The sequence below is a fragment of the Nomascus leucogenys genome, chromosome 15, assembly GCF_006542625.1.
Source record: "Nomascus leucogenys isolate Asia chromosome 15, Asia_NLE_v1, whole genome shotgun sequence".
Classification (NCBI taxonomy): Eukaryota; Metazoa; Chordata; class Mammalia; order Primates; family Hylobatidae; genus Nomascus; species Nomascus leucogenys.
In genome coordinates this window covers 95870751-95890072 of record NC_044395.1, presented here as the reverse complement: position 1 = coordinate 95890072, position 19322 = coordinate 95870751, and the positions used below count along the sequence as shown (strand labels likewise).

The 19322-nt window shown below is 45.9% G+C and overlaps 2 protein-coding genes across 3 annotated transcripts in view; one reads left to right on the top strand and one right to left on the bottom strand.

Moving 5' to 3' along the window:
• Nucleotides 1–2174: 2174 nt before the first annotated feature.
• Nucleotides 2175–4696, bottom strand: FJX1 (four-jointed box kinase 1). Its single transcript, XM_003254428.3, has one exon. It carries the CDS (start codon nt 4401–4403, stop codon nt 3090–3092), a length of 1314 nt encoding a protein of 437 aa, XP_003254476.1. The 5' UTR covers nt 4404–4696; the 3' UTR covers nt 2175–3089.
• Nucleotides 4697–16140: 11444 nt separating this feature from the next.
• PAMR1 (peptidase domain containing associated with muscle regeneration 1) overlaps nt 16141–19322 on the top strand; it is a 180470-nt gene continuing 177288 nt past the window's right edge. For both annotated transcript variants that reach the window (XM_030829202.1, XM_030829201.1), the window contains exon 1: nt 16141–16259. The gene's annotated coding sequence lies outside the window, so the exon portion shown is untranslated. The remainder of the gene's footprint in view (nt 16260–19322) is intronic.

The window sequence follows — 19322 nt, the reverse complement described above, 5'->3', positions numbered from 1 at the left end:
ACTCAAACCCATGTGGGCCTGTGCCCTTGGCCTTATGAACCAGTGCCTTGCATAGTTCTAGAAGAGGGTCCTTAGTAAACAATTTGTTGAATCAATTTACTATCACATGTTTAAAACTGATACTGACCTTGGAAACAGCCAGATTTGGCTTTGATGATGGAAATTACTGAACGTAAGAAGGGCAAAAGTTTTTTTTTTTTTTTTAAAGAGGAATAGGAAGTGAGGTTTTTTGTTTTTGTTAGCACCTGTATGTGCTTGTATGCTTTATATGTTAACATTTAAATCCCACAATATTCTGATTGAATCTCCATTTCACAGATGAGGGAACTAAGTTAAATGACTTGCTGAAGGTAGGTAAGGAACAGAATTCAGAATATTGTCTGCCTGTAGAACCCATTACTCTTTCCAAATCATGCTGTGGTCTGAAAGTTTTTGTTGTTGTTGTTCATTTGAGAAATGATTCGTCCCTAGCAGCATTCACTGACCATGGCGAAACTTTAATTGATCTTTCCATGCCACAGCCTACCTATTATCTATCAGGAACAGCAACAGTTAAAACCCATTCTGTAATTAAGTCTTGGTTCCATTAACAACTCCACCATGTAATTAAACTTATTTCTCGAACAAGCAGACACCAGACACGGTTCACTAAAGAATCTGAGAAGAGCCATTTAAATTATGCTCAGTGTTTTGCTCTGGGTTAACCACGATCAAGTCTGGGCTTGGAACTGAAGTTTAGAAAGAATGTAGAGAATGCTGCTGGCCCAGAACTCACCAGTGCTGAATCTTCGTGGGATCCAGGATGTATTTCCTGTGCAATCTGTGAAACTTCTATCTTATTACTGCTCATTGTTTTCCTCCATGAATATATTGGGTAAAAGTGCAGGTTGCTGAATACTTGTCCTGTTCTTGGAACAGCCTCCATTAACTAAAGCAGCAAATCTAATAGTAAAATAATCACCAGAAATGGAAAATGTTTCTTTCCGAAAGGTGTAATTATGAGACGTATCCCATTAACAATGTCTTGAAAAAAGATAAATTTCCCATTATCAGTACATTCTATGGCTGTACTGTGCAAACACTTGACTTACACCACAGATAGTTTATGGACTATTTTTTTTTAAGGCTGAGATAAGATTTGGCTTAGCAAAAGGCACTGAAAACATAAGGATGACATTAAATAGTTAAATTACACACTACGTTGTAATGCAGAGTGAGAAGGGGAACCCCCAGAGATTTAATAGCTTCCTGAGTCTATAAAACCCTAGGTTTACAAATGCAAGTCAAATAAAAACTATTAAAGTTGCAACCAAAAGTTGATTTGAGTTAAAGGTCATTAAATAAAAAGAAGGTAACAGGCAAGAACACTTGGACCCAGATACCAAAGAAAATGTCAAAATAAAACACCAAGGGCTGTAAAATAAAAATCAACCTCTTCCTCTTGAGTTAAAAATCCAAAAATAATTTGTTTGAAGTCCTGGAAAGGGTCCAAATGTCATACACAAAATACTGTACGCCTTCATGGTCTCACACTGGCTGCTCTGAGGGGACCATGCACTTAGCACCCAGAAAACAGTACAACCTCTTCAGAGAACTGGATGAGTCCAGATGTTGGAGATTATGATCTTCTGAATCCATTGGAATTTATGCCAGGAGATTTAAGAGAAGAATTAATTTATGACTTTCTCTACCCGCTCCCAATGTGGGCTCAGCTTATCATCTGTACACATTGCAATGCACTGTAATTACAAGGCTGAAAATAATTTGCAACATGTGATCACTGTAGTTAAGTTTAAAAAGGGGGTGTTTGTCATATTTTAGTCCCCACATCTGGTTCTATCATATTTGCCAAATGATTAATATAGGAATATATTACAGTGAAATCCTTTCATATCAAAGTTTTATTTGCCAGGAAATAGAACACCTTCCTCCCATCTCTCTCCCCATCTCCCCCCACATTCTAGGCTAAACTCAAATTTCCAGCACCAAGATTCATCTGAGTGAGGACAGGGAGTCTGCTCTTATCTTTGTTCAATTCTGTAAGTTCCGTAGTCACAACTGGAATGGATATGCATCCTTTGTTTTAAAAGCACATCCACCAGAAAGAAAACCTAAATCTTATTCTGAAAGCAGATGGGGCATCAGAAACATCAAACAAGTTAAAACCACAGGAATTAAATTATAAATTTTAAACTCCCTTTTATTGAAATATAAGTTTGTTTAGTATATTTACACCACACTTTATGCACATATATACAGAGAAGGTAAATTCTGTAAAATAAAAAAGTTTTTCTTAAAAAAATTAAAATCAAAATAAAGTGCATAAAACTGATTTTTTTTTCCTTCTGGTGAACATCATCATTGTCAAAATTTTGGTCGGTTGCGAGAGGGAGGAAGAACTTCATTATTTGACTTAGTGCATACAGCTGACCCTGAATTTGTAGCCTTCAGGCCAAAATGACAAGAGGTCAGGAATGAGTCAGGCAAATTGTCAAGGTCTGCAGGGCTCCCCAGAGTCTGGAGGTCCTGCTCTCTTTGTCCTATCGGGAGCCGTCCCCCTGCTTGGAACAGTGATCTCACCATCGCGGCGCTGGAACAAAGGGAGAACACAGGAAGGGGGCTCCACCAGCCAATGTCACAGCCCTGCTCCGGGGCCACCAGCGCTGTGTTTGTTAGAAAATTGCAGAATTAGCTCAACGGCTCAAACGCAAGTTTTCCTTTTTCGGAAAGGGAATGAGGGGGGCCCAAGAATGGGGTGCATCTCCCACAGGGACAGCCACTTGGGGGCCAAACCCCAGTAGCCAGTTTCTTCGGATCCAATCCCCGTGCTGGCACAGGAAAGAATCCTTTTATAAGCTGGGTGGAGAGAATGTTACACTTCTCGCCTCGGTGAGTTCGTCCTCCCAGAACTTTGAAAGGAAACAGCGTGGGACTGAAAGAAAGGGGCAGGTGGGTAAACAGCTGAAGTTTTTAGACACCTTTGCGGGTGGGCGTTGGCCGCCTGGTTTCCGACAGTGGCAGAGGCGACGGCCCTTCCTTCCATCATCCATACCGCAGCCCCAGGTCTCTCTCTTTTCCTCCCGGTGACACTAAGTCCCAGATCGGCGGTCGTACTTGGCCTTACAGTGCAAAATGTGCTTGGCGAGGAAGTCGAGGCGGCGCTGTAGCAGCTGAGCGTGGGGGTCGGCGAGCGCGGCCAGCTCGGGGAAGCGAGGCTCGTGGCGCCGGTAGAGGCGCAGCAGCCGGGCCGCGGCGTCCTGTCCGCGGTGCAGCTCCAGGACGCGCCGCGCGGTCCGCTCGCGGAACACGCACACTGACTGCAACAGCGGCTCGTTATACTTGTCCCACATGCCTGCCACCCGGTAGCCGTGCACCAAGCCCGCCTCATTGTCCAGAAAGACCAGCGCCCCGCCCGGACCGCGGTGCAAGTTGCTGGTGGCACGCTGCATGACGCGCGGGTCCCACTGCAGGCTGAAGAGGTTGCTTACGAGCCGGTCGAAGTTGGCCGTCAGGTAGTCGAAGAGGATTAAGTCGGTCCATTGTACTAGGTCCACCAGCTCCGCCTGGCTGAGGTTGGCCAGCTCACCCCCGGCATCCCGGAGGGGGCGCAGACGACCGTCCTCCGAGCGCCAGGGCGCGGGCACCACCACGTCCGTGAGGTTGGGCAGCCAGCGTGTCAGGCTCACCACGCTGCCCTCGGTCCAGTGCGCAGCGCGCAGCTCCTCCTGCACCTGCGCCCACTGCGCGCCCCGAGCCTCCACCCGGGCCAGTGCCAGCGGCGGCACGTGGCGCTGGAGGCCCAGCAGGCGCGCCAGGTAGTAGGACAGGGCCTCGCCCTGAATCTGCTCCGGGTTGATGCCGTAGCGCACGCAGGCGCGGGTGCCGTCGGCAAAGCGAGCCAGTCGGTTGGAGCTGCGCCCGCAACCCCCGCGCTCCAGGGCCACCACCCGGGCGCCGCGAGCCGCCTCCAGCCACGCCGCCGCCTGGGCCTCCGAAAAGCCCCGGGGCACCTGCTCCTCCAGGCCGCGGCTCCAGAAGACGCCTCCGTGCACCGCGGCGCTCTCCTCCGGCCGGGGCTGCCTGGCTGGCACGTGCCACCTGCGCTCGCTCGGGGACTGCCGGGGCGGGCCGTCCGCGCCGGCCGCCAGGGTGAGTAGCGCCCGGAAAGTTTTCAGGGAGCCGCCGCGGGCGTCCCACGCCAGGGGCGGGGGCAGAGGGAAGCGAGGCGCGGGCGCGGGGCCGCCGCTCCAGGCCGGGCGCCGTGGGAGTCGGTCTTCGGGCGGCCGGGAGGCGGGCAGCTCGGTCCGCGGCGGCAGGAGCCCTCCCCACAGCGCCAGCAGCGAGCCCAGCGCCAGCAGCCAGAGCCCCGCGGTGGCGGCGGCGCCCCGCATCCTCCTGCCCATGCTCCCGCGGCTGTGCCGGTGCGCCGCCGCCGCTTCAAGCCGAGCCCAGGCACCCGGGTCCCGGCGGCGAGGCGGGCCCGGCAGTTTGTGGGCTCCGGGGCTTCGGGCGCTTCGGCCCCATCGCGGCCGCGGGGCGCTGCGGGGCTCTGTCCGGCGCTCCGCCTGGCGCTGGGAACTCGCGTCTCCGCCGCTTCCCAGCTGCTTTTGTATTTCGCTGTGAGACCCTCCGGTGGGCGCGATTCACAGGCGCCCGGACCACGTGGGAGCGAGGGGGATCCCCCTCCCCCTCCTCCGCCTCCGCTCCCCGCCCCCCGCTCCCCCGCCCCCTTCCTCTCCTCTTCCGCTTAAAGCGGCGATGGCTCCTTCCGAGAGGGAGAGGCGGTCCCACACCCAGTCCGGGACTTAGGGGCCTGGAGGAAGCCGGACTGGCTGCGCCCGCGCCGGGGCGTAGGAGGGGGTGGCGCAGAGCCGGAGTCTGGGGCCTGGCGGGAGGGACGCGCCCTGGGCCCTCGCGGGGGTGTCGTGGTAGCAGGGTCCCTTCGCCTAGGCAGCGCGGGTCTCCTGCAAACTTCAGACAGATTTCCACCTCTCTCCGAGCTCCGCCAGGCTAGGATCAGGCAGGGTCCCTTCGCTTTCTCAGTTTCTGTCTGGGTGATTCACGCTGCTTTATGTAAATCCCTGGAAATGTCTCCGAGCCACAGAGGATGTGATTCCAGCGAAAAAGAGGAACCCTGTGTAGCCAACAACTTTGAACCGACACCCCCTTTTCCGAGCACGCACACCACCACCAATCAGTATTGGCCGCTCTGCCTTTCCCAAGGGACTCCCAGGGACTGAAGCCTCGCTGTGCACGTGCCCCTCGAACACCTAGGCCATCTCCCATTCATTCGTGCATCCATTCAACACAGCGACTGCCCCTCGGTTCTGGTTCTGCTCACCAGAAGCAAAATCCACAGATCCGGGTCCCAGTGCTGCTGGAGTTTACATTCCAGTGGGACTCTCGGGTTGCTAAGAGAGATTATAGCCGTCCAACCTCGTGTTGGGGAGAGGGGAGTCAGGGACGACTTTTCGAAAGAAATGATACCAATTTGTCCATGAGGAAACTGAGGCACAGAGAAGGGATGGATGTTGCTCAGGATTGCACAATTAGCAGTGGCGAAGCGAAAAGTCAAACTCAGGTCTCCTGGCCGCATGCACTTGATTTTCCCTCCATTAAGAAAGATCAGTATTTTTTTTAAATCAAGTCAGCATTCTCAAGTTTGAAATTCACTGTCATTTGACCACTTTGTTCCCCAAATGTGATTTTTCAGTTAAAAGGATTTTTCAAATGAAAAGGAAAAAAACCTCAATCCCATACTGCATTTGATTTACTGCTTTTATGATTTAAGGGAAAAAGAAATGGTGGTGGTGGCGGGGGAGGGAGGTGGTGAAGGAGCAAACAAAACAAAATGAACAACCTCTTCACCCCAACACATCTTACAGCCACCTCTGGGTTACATTTACTAGGAAAACTCTTGGATGCCAGTCGGCCCTGCCTTACCTCTCTGTATCGGAATGAGTCCCAGATCCACACTGAGATTCCCAGGGTAGACACAAGATCAGGGGCATGGTGGAATCCACCTCTCATAGGCCAGAGTTTGAAATCTGTTTCCTTACATGGTGTGTATCTTTTGTCTCCTTTCATCTTCCCATCAGGTGCACATGGGGGTTTTCAACTGGACTACCTCATGAGCTGGCACTGATTATGTTTTATTCTCCAAAGAAAAAACGTTCTTTGGAGGGTAATAGAGCGTTCTAGGGTGATAAAGCAGACACTCTTATGTTTATGGCTGAGCAGAGGCATCAAAAAACAACATTTGGAGTATTCCAGCACTGACCCAGGATACAGTCAAGTGTTTTCACTGGTGTAGTTAAGTACATATTGGCTGAACTGTTGAATCTGTTCCCAACCACATGGTGGCTATATCATGCCATTTTATAACTCTTATCTGATAATGAGATTACTATGACTCCCATATGGTTACATCAAAATATATTAATCCATTCAAAGGTCTTATTTTTTTGCCCTATGTAAGCCCCTCCTCATCTTTCCCTAGCAGGCAGGGACTATGTCTTATTAACTTTTTATTTCTTATACCACCTAACATAGTATATTACACTAAATAAGCACTCAATACATTTAATTTGTTTGTCTTTTGGTTTAACTTCTACTGGGATATATACGTATTGATTTGAAAAGCAGCCTCTTTCAGCGTGGGCAAACTATAAGCAAGATCGCCACCTAGTGGGCTTAAGTAGAGTATCATCTAATTGGAGAAAAGTATACATTTTTAACTGGATGATTAATTATTGAAGTTAAACTCGGAAGACTATTAAACGTCTACTGTGTACCAAGCTATGTCCTAGAGGATATGGAGAAATCCAAAGTAGTTGGGGGTCTCTGTCTTTTTGGCTGCTAACAAAAGCTGTAAGTAACTACCATTGTAAACTTCCTGGGGAGTCTGTCTTGTCCATTGTTTTATGGCTGCCTGGGCACAATGCCTGGCGCTTAGTGTGTGTTCAACAACAATTTGCTGAATACATCGTTAGAATGCTAATGAGATGAAGCTCTGCGAGTAGCATGTATTAAGTTTTTTTTTTATTAAACACCCTACTACTAAATAATGCAAAACAATTTTGTCCAATGGTTGTGAGTTATTGTTCAGCTGATTAAAGAATACAAAATAAGAACTTCCACTAATTTTAAAAAGAAAAAATATTGGTGAGGGTTTTGCATAATAGATGGGAGGGGAAGCACATAATTTTAATTCTGGGAGGGCTGGCTTCAAATCCAGAGACTAGAAATCCTGGAATCTCCTAACCATATTGCTGGTACTGATGAAAAAAACCCAGACTTAAATAAATTGACTAAGATCATACACCTCATAAGATGGACTAATTTTATCATTGAGCAGCCGTTTGCCTATAGCCATAGGACTGAATGCATCATGTACCAGAACAGGATGCATTAATTGAAACTTTAACAAATTAATTGAAATGCAGAAATACAGAAAACGAAAGGAACAAACACTGCCTCTTCCTCAAAGTGGAATGCAGTTTTGGAATGGTATTTGATTATTTGAGACAGGGTTTAAAAACACGCCTCTGTTTAGCTGTTAGATGAAAATACTCCCATTCTCCTTTATTTTCTGGACTGAGGACACTCCCCTGCCACCTGTGGTCAAACCACTTTGGCTCTATGGGGTAGCATAGTTAATCACCATGTGTAACCTCAGTCACTTCTGCCCTCTGGCAGTTGCTTGGGGATGAGAAATCCATTTGCACCTTTATGACTTTCTTAATACTCCTTAGAATTTATCCCTGAGCCTGAACTTCCAATATCTTCAAACTTTTCCACAGTCCTGTTTGAAGAATGATCTGGTTCATGTGATGGTGCCTCCTGGGGAAAAGAGAGGAGGTGGAGTTGAGGGTTGGAAGCAGGGGAGGAGGCTTGGAATTGGAATATTTTCCAAGTCTGGCATTAGCACTTTCTGGCTTGTTCCTTGGGCTAGTTATTTACTTTCTATGAGTTTCAGTTTCAGAACCTGAGAAATAAGTTAATAAATCCTTCCTAACTCACAGGGTTGTCATGCAGCTCAAGTGAAATATTAATAATAAGCACAGCATCAGCGGCAGCAAACACTTATCGAGCTCTTATTATGGGCTTGGTGTGGAGCTAAACCCTGCGTGTGCTTTATCTCATGAAACCCTCCCAACAAGTATTATTATCCCCACTTTACAGATGGGGAAGTGGAAGCTTAGCCAGTCACTGGAATGAGGTCATGCAGCAAGGAAGTGGCAGGGCTGAGATTCCAAAATGATGGGGACCAAACCTTTTGTAAATTATAAACTGCTAGGGAAATGTCAGGTGCAGAAATTATTACATTAAATCAAAATAGATTCAACTCAGATGAAATTTTGGTTTCATATGTTCTCTAGGGTTTGTTCCCAAGTGAAATGGTTAAGAATGTGAACTGTCAAGCCAGATTGTCTCGTTAAAACCCAGTCCTGCCACTTACCAGGCATGTGACCTTGGGTAAGTTACTTAACCCCTTTGTGCTTCGGTGTATATATCTGTAAAATGCAGTAAGAACAGTATTACTAGTATTACTAACAAAAATGATAACAATATACAATATCTCATGATTACTAGTAATTAATAAGAACAAATCTTATAGATTATTGTGATGATTAAATAAGTGCTTATATTTAAAGTGCTTAAAAGACCATCTAAGTGTTCACTGTAGAATAGCTGTTGTTGTTCTTTTTCCTATTTCCTTTCTATTTCCCTGTTTCATTGCCCAGATGGGGATGTCTTCCTTCTCTTGTTGCTGTCCTCCACCAAGCCTCACTTGGTCTTGAGAGACCTAACACAGGTGGTGTTCCAGCTCAATGCACCTGCTTTATGCCTGAAATGGTATCTTTCCTGATAATTTTGCAATATTTCTTCCCCATGGAGCTGGACCACCTGGCTTCTACCAAGGTTCCCAGTGTAACTCTTGTTAAAAGCCCAGAGCCTCCAGCCAGCCTCGGGCAGACAGCTTCTGACTTCCTCTCACTACTCTGCCTCCTTCAATCCTGACCTTTTTTGGATCTCCTGAGTTATAAGCCCCTGGAAAAGACAGAAGCGTCCAAATGTACCCTTCTACGTGCTTCCGCAAAAAGGAAGAGAGGGGACACAAGATGTCAGAGATGAGCATAATATTCCATGAAAGTGGTATGACTCCTACATTGGCCACTACTGTTTGACCCTGGGGAGTTTTCTAACCCTCTGGGCTATAATTTTATTATGTATGTATCTCTGTAATGGACTGAATGTTTGTGTTCCTCGCCGCACCATAAATTCATATGTTGAGATCATAACTCCCAATATGGTGGCATTAGGAGGTAGGGCCTTTGGGAGGTGATCAAATCGTGAGGGTAGAGCCCTCATAAATGAGATTAGTGTCCTTATAAAAGAGACCCCAGTAAGCTCTCCAGCTCTGTTTTCATCATGTGAGGACCCAGAAAGAATACCGCTGCCTATGAGCCAGGAAGAGTAGCCTCACTAGACACCCAGTCTTCTGGCACCTTGATCCTGGACCTCCCAACATCTCTTTCTCTCTATATATATATATCTATATATCTCTATATATCTATATAGATCGCTCGATCGATCTATCTATCTATCTATCTATCTATCTATCTATCTATCTATCTATAATTTTTTTTGAGGCAGAGTCTTGCTCTATCACCCAGGCTGGAGTACAGTGGCACAATCTCGGCTCACTGCAACCTACACCGATTTTCTTGCCTCAGCCAATTTTCTTGCCTCAGCCTCTCGAGTAGCTGGGATTACAGGTGTGTGCCACCACCATTACGTCCAGCTATTTTTTTTTTTTTTTGTATTTTTGGTAGAGATGGGGTTTCTCCATGTTGGTCAGGCTAGTCTCAAACTCCTGGCCTCAAGTGATCCACCCGCTTTGGCCTCTCAGAGTGCTGGGATTACAGGTGTGAGCCCCTGCACCCGGCCAAATGTTTGTTGTTTAAACTACCCCAGCCAATGGAGCTCTGTTATAGTAAGCCTGAACTAAGACATTCCCTCCTTCCCATCTTTTCTACCCCAGGGTACATTATATTTCTGCTTGAGGATCAGTTTCCTTTTCTTGGTATCTCTATTTGACTATGATCTGGGTCTTCCAAAAATTGCTTAACTGATCTCATTCTCACATTCTTGGCTGTCAAGGGTGGGTATATTGATGCCTGGTTCCAGATAAATCCTACTGGAGAGCTAGAAGGAGGTCAGGAAATAGAGTAGTCTTTGAATGCAATTAACCTATCTGCTTGAACAAGTCCCACTTTTAAGAACACATTGTGTTTCTGGAAAGAAAGTCATGGTTGACACGAACCTTGTAAATTGGGATGAGACACATTTTTACAATTCTCTTTATTCCACCTAGCTCTCTTTTGGACCCGCTTTGCAAAGGTTCCTGCAGACACTAGTGTTAAAGATTCGAATCTAAAGGTTGGAGCACTGCTGAATCAATTTAGTAAATTTTAGAGCAGTTGCCAACACATATTTCAGTCCTGGTTACAGAGTATGATGGTAAGAATTCTGGACTGGGCATTTGGAGACATGAATTTCTGTACTATAATTTAGTTCAACAGACATTTATTGCCCAAATGGTAAAGGCCAAAGGACTGAGGAATAAGTGATTGGGCATCAGATCTTCCTTCACACCTGCATCAGGGAACGTTTGTTGTCTTCTTTTCATCCTCCACCTTCCCTTCCTCCTTTTTGGCAGGTCTCCACCTTCATCCTCTGTGCCTTTAACCTTTAAGGGATGCTGAATCCTGATTGGGCTAAACCAGTCATGGTGCTTTCAATTCCTTGCAGTGACTGGTTAAGGCTTAGGCATGTGAGACCATTCTGGCCAGTGAACGTTATGGGGGAAGCCCAGTGGAAGGTTTCTGGAAAAGATGTCTGTACTCTTACAGAGACACAAGAAAGATATGGCACCTTTTCTGCATGGTTCAGGCTGGATGGGAAGCCTGGAACTCAGGAAATCATGTTAATGCAAGGGGAACTACGTTCACACAATCAGGAAGGCAGAGTAGAAAGATGGAAGGAACCTAGATCCTTGCTGATGTCACCAAGCCCCCAAGTTAATCAACTCGGAAATGTCCTTCCTCTAGACTTCCTGTGGTTTAAGCTACTCTGAGTTGGGGTTTCTGTTGTTTGCAGCCCAAAATCTCCTGAATGACATACCCTTTCACATCAGAGCTTACAAACTAAGGAAGGAGGCTGACTTATAAACAAACAGATCTCTTCCGTCACAACTGGGCTGCTGGGAAAGTAGTGTGATTTAATGTTTTGGAACATGTGCTCTGCAGCCAGGCTGAGTCTTGCACCTATGAGCTGTACCATCTTGGGAAAATCACTTAGCCTCTCTGGACCACTTAACTCATCTGTAGAATGGAGATGGTAACTGTACCTGCCTCATTATTGTATGGATGAGATGTACCTTAAGCACTTAGAAAGGACTCAATAAATATCAATCGCTGTAGCTGTTATGGAAATAGAAAGCACACGCAGGAGCATAGGATAGGGAGTGACCGATTCTGCCAGGGAAGTCCAGGAAGGCTTCACCGAGGAGGTAGGTGTTAAGATGAGTCTTGAAGGGGAAGTGGAGGTTTACAGGTGGGGTGGGAGATTCAGCCAAGTAGAGGGAACAGTGTGTGAGCTCAACAGCCATGTGCCCACAGGCAGATTACCACATCTTTCAGGAGCTCAATTTCTTTGTCTTTGAAAGCACTTGAGTGTGTTGAATTCGCTTAATCTTCTTTTGGCAAAAGAAGTAAATCTCAGGCCCCCTCCCTAGATTGAGAGGCACCTCATTAGAGACCCTCCATGGCCCCTTCATCAATAACCTATGACTGTTGGTCTCAACCCACCCTGAAAAAATTCACTCAACAAACATTCCCACTAAAATAGGTGACTCTCGTTCTTCTTTGTTGATTTCTGTTCTTCGTTGCCGCCCAGAGATTTATCCAGTGCACAATTAGTGATTCTGTGCCTCCTCAGCTTTCCAAGGCCCCACGTATCTCATCAGTCAGATAGATGCTGAAGCTTAATTAAGCTTGTAAAGCTTTCTGATTTCCTCAGATGAAAGGTAGTTCATAAGTACCAGGTTTTATTCTGGTGGCTCCTGCCAAGGGTTATTATAAATAGGACTTAGTGCGACGTGGCTAAGCTCTTAGGGTGATGATGTGTCAAGACCAATCGAGGCTGCCGAAAGCAGAGATATTATCATAATGGTTCCATCATAGGCGGTGGGTGTTAATGGAAGTAGCTGTGAAAAAAAGAAAGTACTTCAGCCAGCAAAGCCCAGATCGAGATGGCTGCAGGTGAAATATTGGCTGCTCATGGGATCTCCATCATAATCATTAACCATATTAGCCTTGGAGCCATTCTTCTGCCATCCCTCCTAGACCAGGCTCGCGCTCAAATAAAAAATGGATGCTTTAACTCCAAATGAAAATATATTCCTTTGCTGCTTTTTAAAATCCATTTACATTAAAATGATGGCCAGCAGGTAAGTAATTTATAACTGGGGGCTTACTGTAGTGCAGAAAAGTGGCTTCGGAATAGTGAGCCACCTAAGTGGGAGACCAAGAGACTTCCAGATCCAGGAAAAGCCATTGCTGCTGGACTGAAAAATGGCTGGCAAGAGTAGGAAAAGGCAAGGGATAACTTACAGACACTCACTGATGGGGAAGAGTGAGCGTAGAGGTAGTTTGATATTTCCACAATCAGGTGAGTGAAAAAACAGAAGTTCTTAGGTAATGCAGCCCTGGTTAAGAATGTGTTAGCTTCCAGGGCCCTAGCTTTGGTTGCCTAAAATCAGCTTTTTGCATTCCATAGGCAGACAATATCATTTGATGATGTTGGTGATGGCAGTGATGGTGATGATCATGATGATAATAATGATGTACCCTGTTGTCAGTTGAAGCCACCTGCTTTTTTGAGATTCAATTAGACTTAGCCTAAATTCCTATTTGTATTCCTGTTGTATGGTCTCGGTTGTAGGGAGGTTCAAAGACTTTCCCCTATTCCTGAGAGTCCCTGGAGCTTTATGCCTCAAACTTGTCTCTGTGTCCACTTCCTGCTTTCACAGTTGTGACTTTGGCTCCAATACACATCAGCATGGGTGTGAAGTTCAGTGCCTTAACTACCACTCCACCTGCATTTGGACCAAGATGTCATGAGTTCATTGACTTTCCTGAAGATTTGGTGGGGCTCGCTGAGGAGAGGTTGCGGCACTGTGCAAGGTCTTCATCCATGCAGCTGTCTTCTCTTTCCTTTCTCTCTCCCTCCCGTGTGGGGAAACAGGTGAAACTTTTACTCTTACATCATGTAAAACAGGGCTACTCCCATTCAGGATCCATTCAGGATCTCAGCTTCTAGTTCAGGTCAAGGTTTTTCTAGGGATCAAACTGGGGAGTCCCTGAAGGGATTTCTGGTAGACACAATTTAACGTTTTCAGCAAACTTTCTATCACATTTTCACATCAGGCAGTGTGCTGAGAGTTTTCCATGCACTTAATCTTTAAGATCCCTCTACAGCACCCCAAGATCTCATTTTCCCATTTCATTCATGGGAAAAAGGAGCATCATTAGAGCAAGCCTCAGACCAGGAGACTTCTGCTATTGGGTAAAAGAGGAACCCCAACTCTTGTCTACCAAAAGACCAAGGTTATGTTAACTACAATGCCACTTGGCCTCCTGGGGCTGAGAAACACTGGTGAGTTAGCAAAGGGGACTCTTACAGGGGAATTGTCTCTCTCCTTGGTACCTGCATGTCGTCTTTCTCAAGGTTGTTTGATATAGGTACTACCTGCATCCTCATCTCTGCTGAATGATTGAACCCAAGCCCATTTACTGGGAGGTACGTTGCAGTACAGAAAGCTCCACAGGGTTAATACCTTATTGAGTGGGATGTGATTGATCCAGAAAGAGGAGGGTTGGCCTGGCAATCCTGGAAATGGCACTGTCTCTGTCTGGGGAGCAGATCAGCCTGGACAAGAATGGCAATGCAAGAACACCTGCTGTCATTTCTCCCCCGGTTTTGCCCCTCCCATGAGCAAACTCTGAGATTGCCCCAGGGAAGATGCCTCTGTGGGGCTGGGTGTGTTTGTTACACACCACACATTGAGGCTTGATGCTGAATGTCTCATTCCCTTTCATTTCACTTGAAGAATAAAAGAAGAAAGAAACCTCAAAGGCCATTTCTTGCTGCTTGAGTTTAAAAAATGGCTACATTTTACAGTCTCGGCCTGAGGAATAGCAGGACAAAAGCTGAGGAATAACAGTGGTTATTATCTAGCTCCTTGCAGTTTGGCTGAGCAGTTTCACATGCTGATCTCATTGGGTTTTCAAAACAACCTGCTAGGGAGGGGTAGTAAGGCAGGGGTTAGTTACTGTTCCTACTGACGAAGAAGAAAGCTGAGCTTCAGAGAGTTGCATGATGAGCCCTAGGTTCTCAGCTAGTTCCTGACACACCAAGAACATGAATGCACTTTACCTGAGTTTCACCTCAGAGGTTTTACAGGACACTCCCTCTTTGCCCAGTGCGACTCACATCTGCAGATCCTATTTCTATCTCATGTTTTCCACATAGTTACAGGTGCATGTTACCTGTATGTTACAATGGCTGCTAAAACTCCAGTAATGAGGACAGAAAAAAGAAACCAAGGATTGCTAAAATGCTAGAATATTTAGACACTCCTCTCCCATTCCATGGTGCTTTCTCTCTCTTTTTTGAGACAGAGTCTTGCTCTGTCACCCAGGCTGGAGTGCAGTGGTGTGATCTCGGCTTACTGCAACCTCCATTTCCTGGGTTTAAGTAATTGTCATGCCTCAGCCACCGAAGTAGCTGGGACTACAGGCATGCACCACCACACCCTGCTAATGTTTGTATTTTTTTTTTTTTTTTTTGGTAGAAACAGGGTTTCACCATGTTGGCCAGGCTGGTCTTGAACTCCTGGCCTCAAGTGACCTGCCTGCGTTGGACTCCTCTCTCTGTTACTAGCACTTATGAAAGAAAGGAAGTGGGGAAGGAAAATGAGCAAGAATAGTTAAGGAAAAGAGAGAGAGATTATTTTTAAATACTTTTCTCTGCTTACCTGTTTCAATAAGCAGAAGAGCTAACCAAAGAAGTCAGAGAAAGAAAGTGCAGGTGATCACTGATTATTGACTTATTTGCTGAGTGAAATTTTTTGGGGGGAAAAAGATTATACAACAACTCTGAGATAGCTAACAGGAAATGGTAACAAGCAAAAAGCTTCCTCCTGTTTTTCTGCTCCTGTGCACGATACCCCCGCTCACTCAGGGCAAAATCAAGTCAGCAGATCAAAGCATGGTATTAAACTTTGCTCTGTCTTCATCTCTCCCCATTGGGAGGGCCATTTAGTTAGGGGTGACAACAGGTCTGCATGGCTTTTTAGGATAAGTAAGAGTAGCTGGACTATAGAAGTCTTCCCACCTTGCTTTTCTCATTTGTAAAAATAGGATATTAATGCTTGCCTTGTGGAAGTATTACAAGAATTCAATGAGATTATAGGATTAGATAAAATAGAGCAAGTGAAAAGTTCTAAAGCAGTTTCTGGCATATAGTAGGTGCTCAATAAATATTAAAAATCACACATGAAGCTGCATAGAATGTCTGGGAGGACACACACTAACCTGTTAATGGCATTACTCCCCAAGAAGATGTTTGCGTGTGGGGGGCACTTTCACTTTTTTACTGCATATGTTTTTACTTTATACCTCATTGTGGGAATGATATGTAAGTATTAATGGGTGTGTGGATGCTCACGTTAAGAGTTATGATCAGATAGAGAGTACTAATGTGACATTTTTGTACATCTGTCTGTGTGATTGTAAAATCTGTTTTTTGTGGCTTTCTTTTCAGACAGGGTCTCGCTGTGTCACCCAGGCTGGAGTGCAGTGGAGCAATCATAGCTCACTGCAGCCTCGAACTCCTGGGCTCAAGGGATCCTCCAGCCTAACCCTCCCAAGTAGCTGCGACTACAGGCACATGCCACCATGCCCAGCTAAGTTTTTAATTTTTTTGTAGAGATGTGGTCTCAATTTGTTGCCTAGGCTGGTCTTGAACTCCTGGGCTCAAGCGATCTTCCCACCTTGGCCTCTCACGCCTGGGATTACAGGCATGAGCCACTGTGCCCAGGTTGATTGCAAAATTTATACCCACTACTAGTAACAGCATCAATGGAAGCATCAATGGCACCAGCGAACACCAGAATTGAGCAACCCTGGGTATGTAAACAGGAATGCCTTTGATCAAGGGTTGTGGGTATAAGATGTCTCAGCTACAGGCACCTTCCATTCAAGCTTTAATATTCCAGGAGGGAGGAATCTGATTAGTCTATTTTAGGACCAGGTTTCCAGCATCAGCTCATCCAGCCTTTAGTATGTAAGGGAACAGTTCTTTGCTGGAATATGATTCTGCACATGTCCATCCCAACAATTTTGTGTTGTTTGATTTTTTAAAAAGTTATAATCTTGGATTTCTTTGAAAATAATAATGTGAAACCTCTAACAATGGATAAAGCAAGTAGAGCTATACTGTAAGATCTCGACAAAATGTGTTTTGTGCATCCTTTTACAAGGAACCAGCAGGATTCATCATTCATTCATTCATGTGCTTGGTGATACATCGCAGAGTGACACGTCTGCCCTAGGTCTGAATAAATGTTGATTATGATGGCAAACACACCCACACAACAATAACAACACTTGTCTTCTTGACTCCAATGGTCAGCAGATCCAGAATTTCCATAAATTAGTTTTAGTGCTGCCTCTCCAGTTAGGAAGGGAATTTGAGACCTTTATTAGGGTAAAGAAAAGTAATAGAGGATCTTTTGATTTTTCTATCACTAGCTGTCATTTTACAGCTGTCATTTGGGAGGCAGAGAATATGAAGCATACAGAAGGCACACAAAGTATAATCTGTACGTGTGCATGTGCGTGTGTGTGTGTGAAAGACAGAGAGAGAGACAAACATGTCATTGCCCTGGGACAGACTGATTTAGGGCTCTTCTAAGGCGAGCTCAAATCCAGACTGCATTTTCTATGCGGACCATCCGTGTTTCCCAGCAAAGAGGCACCCAGCCAAGGCCCAAGAGGTTGAGGATAAAGTGAGAAGCAGAGAGCTTGGCCAGTTTAGGGAGGGAGGAGGATGTTCTGTGTTCTCTGTAATGCCTCCTGGCAACATCTGCGCCACAGAGGACTTGCTCAGCTAGCTCCCCTCCGGTCAGTCCGTAAGAGTCCTTTCTAGTGGCAATAAATCCTTCCCTCTGCCGCCCACCCATTCCTTGTGATTTGTGTTTTTTTTCTTTGGAAGTGGAGTTGGGCAGTTGCCGGGGAAGAGATCAGAAATTACTTATTGGAAGGCAGAAGCCACATCGCTAACAACCAGGGATAGATTAATAACAGAAACCAGTTACCGAGTCTTGCTACATGCCAGGCAGCTCACATAGCCTCACAAACCCTTTCAGGTGGGTTTTATAAGCCCATTTACAGATGAGCAAACCAAGCTTCAGAGACTTGTAAATTGCTTAAGATGATACGACTCTTAAATGGTAAGGCCAGATTCAAACCTGGGCCAGTGTGTCTTCAGGTCACCCGGTCCTGACCACCCATCTGTATTGGAAAGCTAGCTTGAAAGGACCCAAGACTGGCAGCTTTGGTACCCATCCCTGGCTGCTCTGGGACAGGTCACAGAACTGTTGAGTAGTCGTAGTCTTGACTATAACAGATTGGAAATTATGATATAATAGTTGCTCCCAGAACCAGCACGGTATTAACATCATTTTAAGCCAAGCCTTTGAGTCAGCTCCTTTGTGTATGGTTTGGGAGAACAAGGCACCAGGAACTCTCAGGAGTTCACGCCCAGCCATGGACCCTCTGAGGAGTACTCTTTCTAAGACACCATGGAAAGCTTTTTTTTCACATTTGCAGCTTCAGATGCTGGTGCTCTACCCTCTGAAGTTGCTGAAACGGGACCATTAGGTGGGATAGTTTTATTGGAATTTAAAATATTGTGAATTTTGTGCTGCCTCTGGCTATAACTGGAGTAAAAGTGACATTGCGTCAGACAATAGCATGCACTAATTAAGTCAGTGGAGAATGTAACAACAGAAATATCACAGCAACGAAGTTGGAGTTGTGTTCCAATTGTGTTCAGAGCCCTCCCCCAGCAGGGCAGTTGAGTTTAAACTTCCATTATTTTGAGTAAATGTGGCCCTAAGGAATCATGTAGGGATGGTTTTTTATGTGATCTCAGGGCAGCCCCTCTCTTGTAGTATAGTAACTTTTATAAAGCTATACTGTGCTTTGTTGAACAAGAAAAGTAAAAAATATATTTATTCCTTGAAAAAAGTCTGAGAGGATACATATCTAACTGTTGACATACGTTACCTTGGGAAAAGGAAATTTGAAGAGAAAGGACTTTCTTCCTTTCCTTTTTCAAAAAATTTCTGATATTCCTGGACATCTAAATTCATTATACTCAGCACATATTTTTGAGCAGACTGAAATGATCAAGGGAATGCTCTCAAATGAATAATTCGTGCTTTATGGCATCAGATGATCAAAAGGCAGATAGGATGGGTGACTGTTAAGAAGTTGCCCCAATGGAGCTGGAATTAAGGTAGCAAGAGTGTGGGCTTGAGTGGCAGCAGTGGAGATGGAAAGGAAGGGAGGGGAGTTGAGTGCCATTAAAAACCAGGGGCCAGGGATATCACCTGCATTTGTTTAAGGCTTGCAAAGTGGCACTGTTTGCATGAGGATGGAGCCTAGATACTGGTGCTGAGCTATGGAGGGGCCTGAAGGAGCTAGAATTCTAATTATCAGTGAATGGGTGGGTGGGTGGTGGATGGATGGACAAATGAATGAGTTCCTTCATTTAAGCGTCCTTTTTTTTTTTTTTGAGACGGAGTCTCGCTCTGTCGCCCAGACTGGAGTGCAGTGACGCCATCTCGGCTCACTGCAGGCTCTGCCTCCCGGGTTCACGTGATTCTCCTGCCTCAGCCTCCCCAGTAGCTGGGACTACAGGCGCCCGCCACCAAGCCCGGCTAATTTTTTTGTATTTTTTAAGTAGACACGGGGTTTCACCGTGTTAGCCAGGACTGTCTCGATCTCCTGACCTTGTGATCCGCCCGTCTCGGCCTCCCAAAGTGCTGGGATTACAGGCGTGAGCCACCGCGCCTGGCCTTAAGCATCCTTTCTTTTAGGTTCAGGCTGAACTCCTTTAGAAGTCTAATTAGGTCCTCGGTTAGGGCAGTATTTCACATATTATTCCCTTGACCTGGGCTGTTC

Bases quoted from the DNA above. Each gene is read 5' to 3' on its own strand.
- FJX1 (XM_003254428.3), bottom strand. From the start codon at position 4,403: ATGGGCAGGAGGATGCGGGGCGCCGCCGCCACCGCGGGGCTCTGGCTG.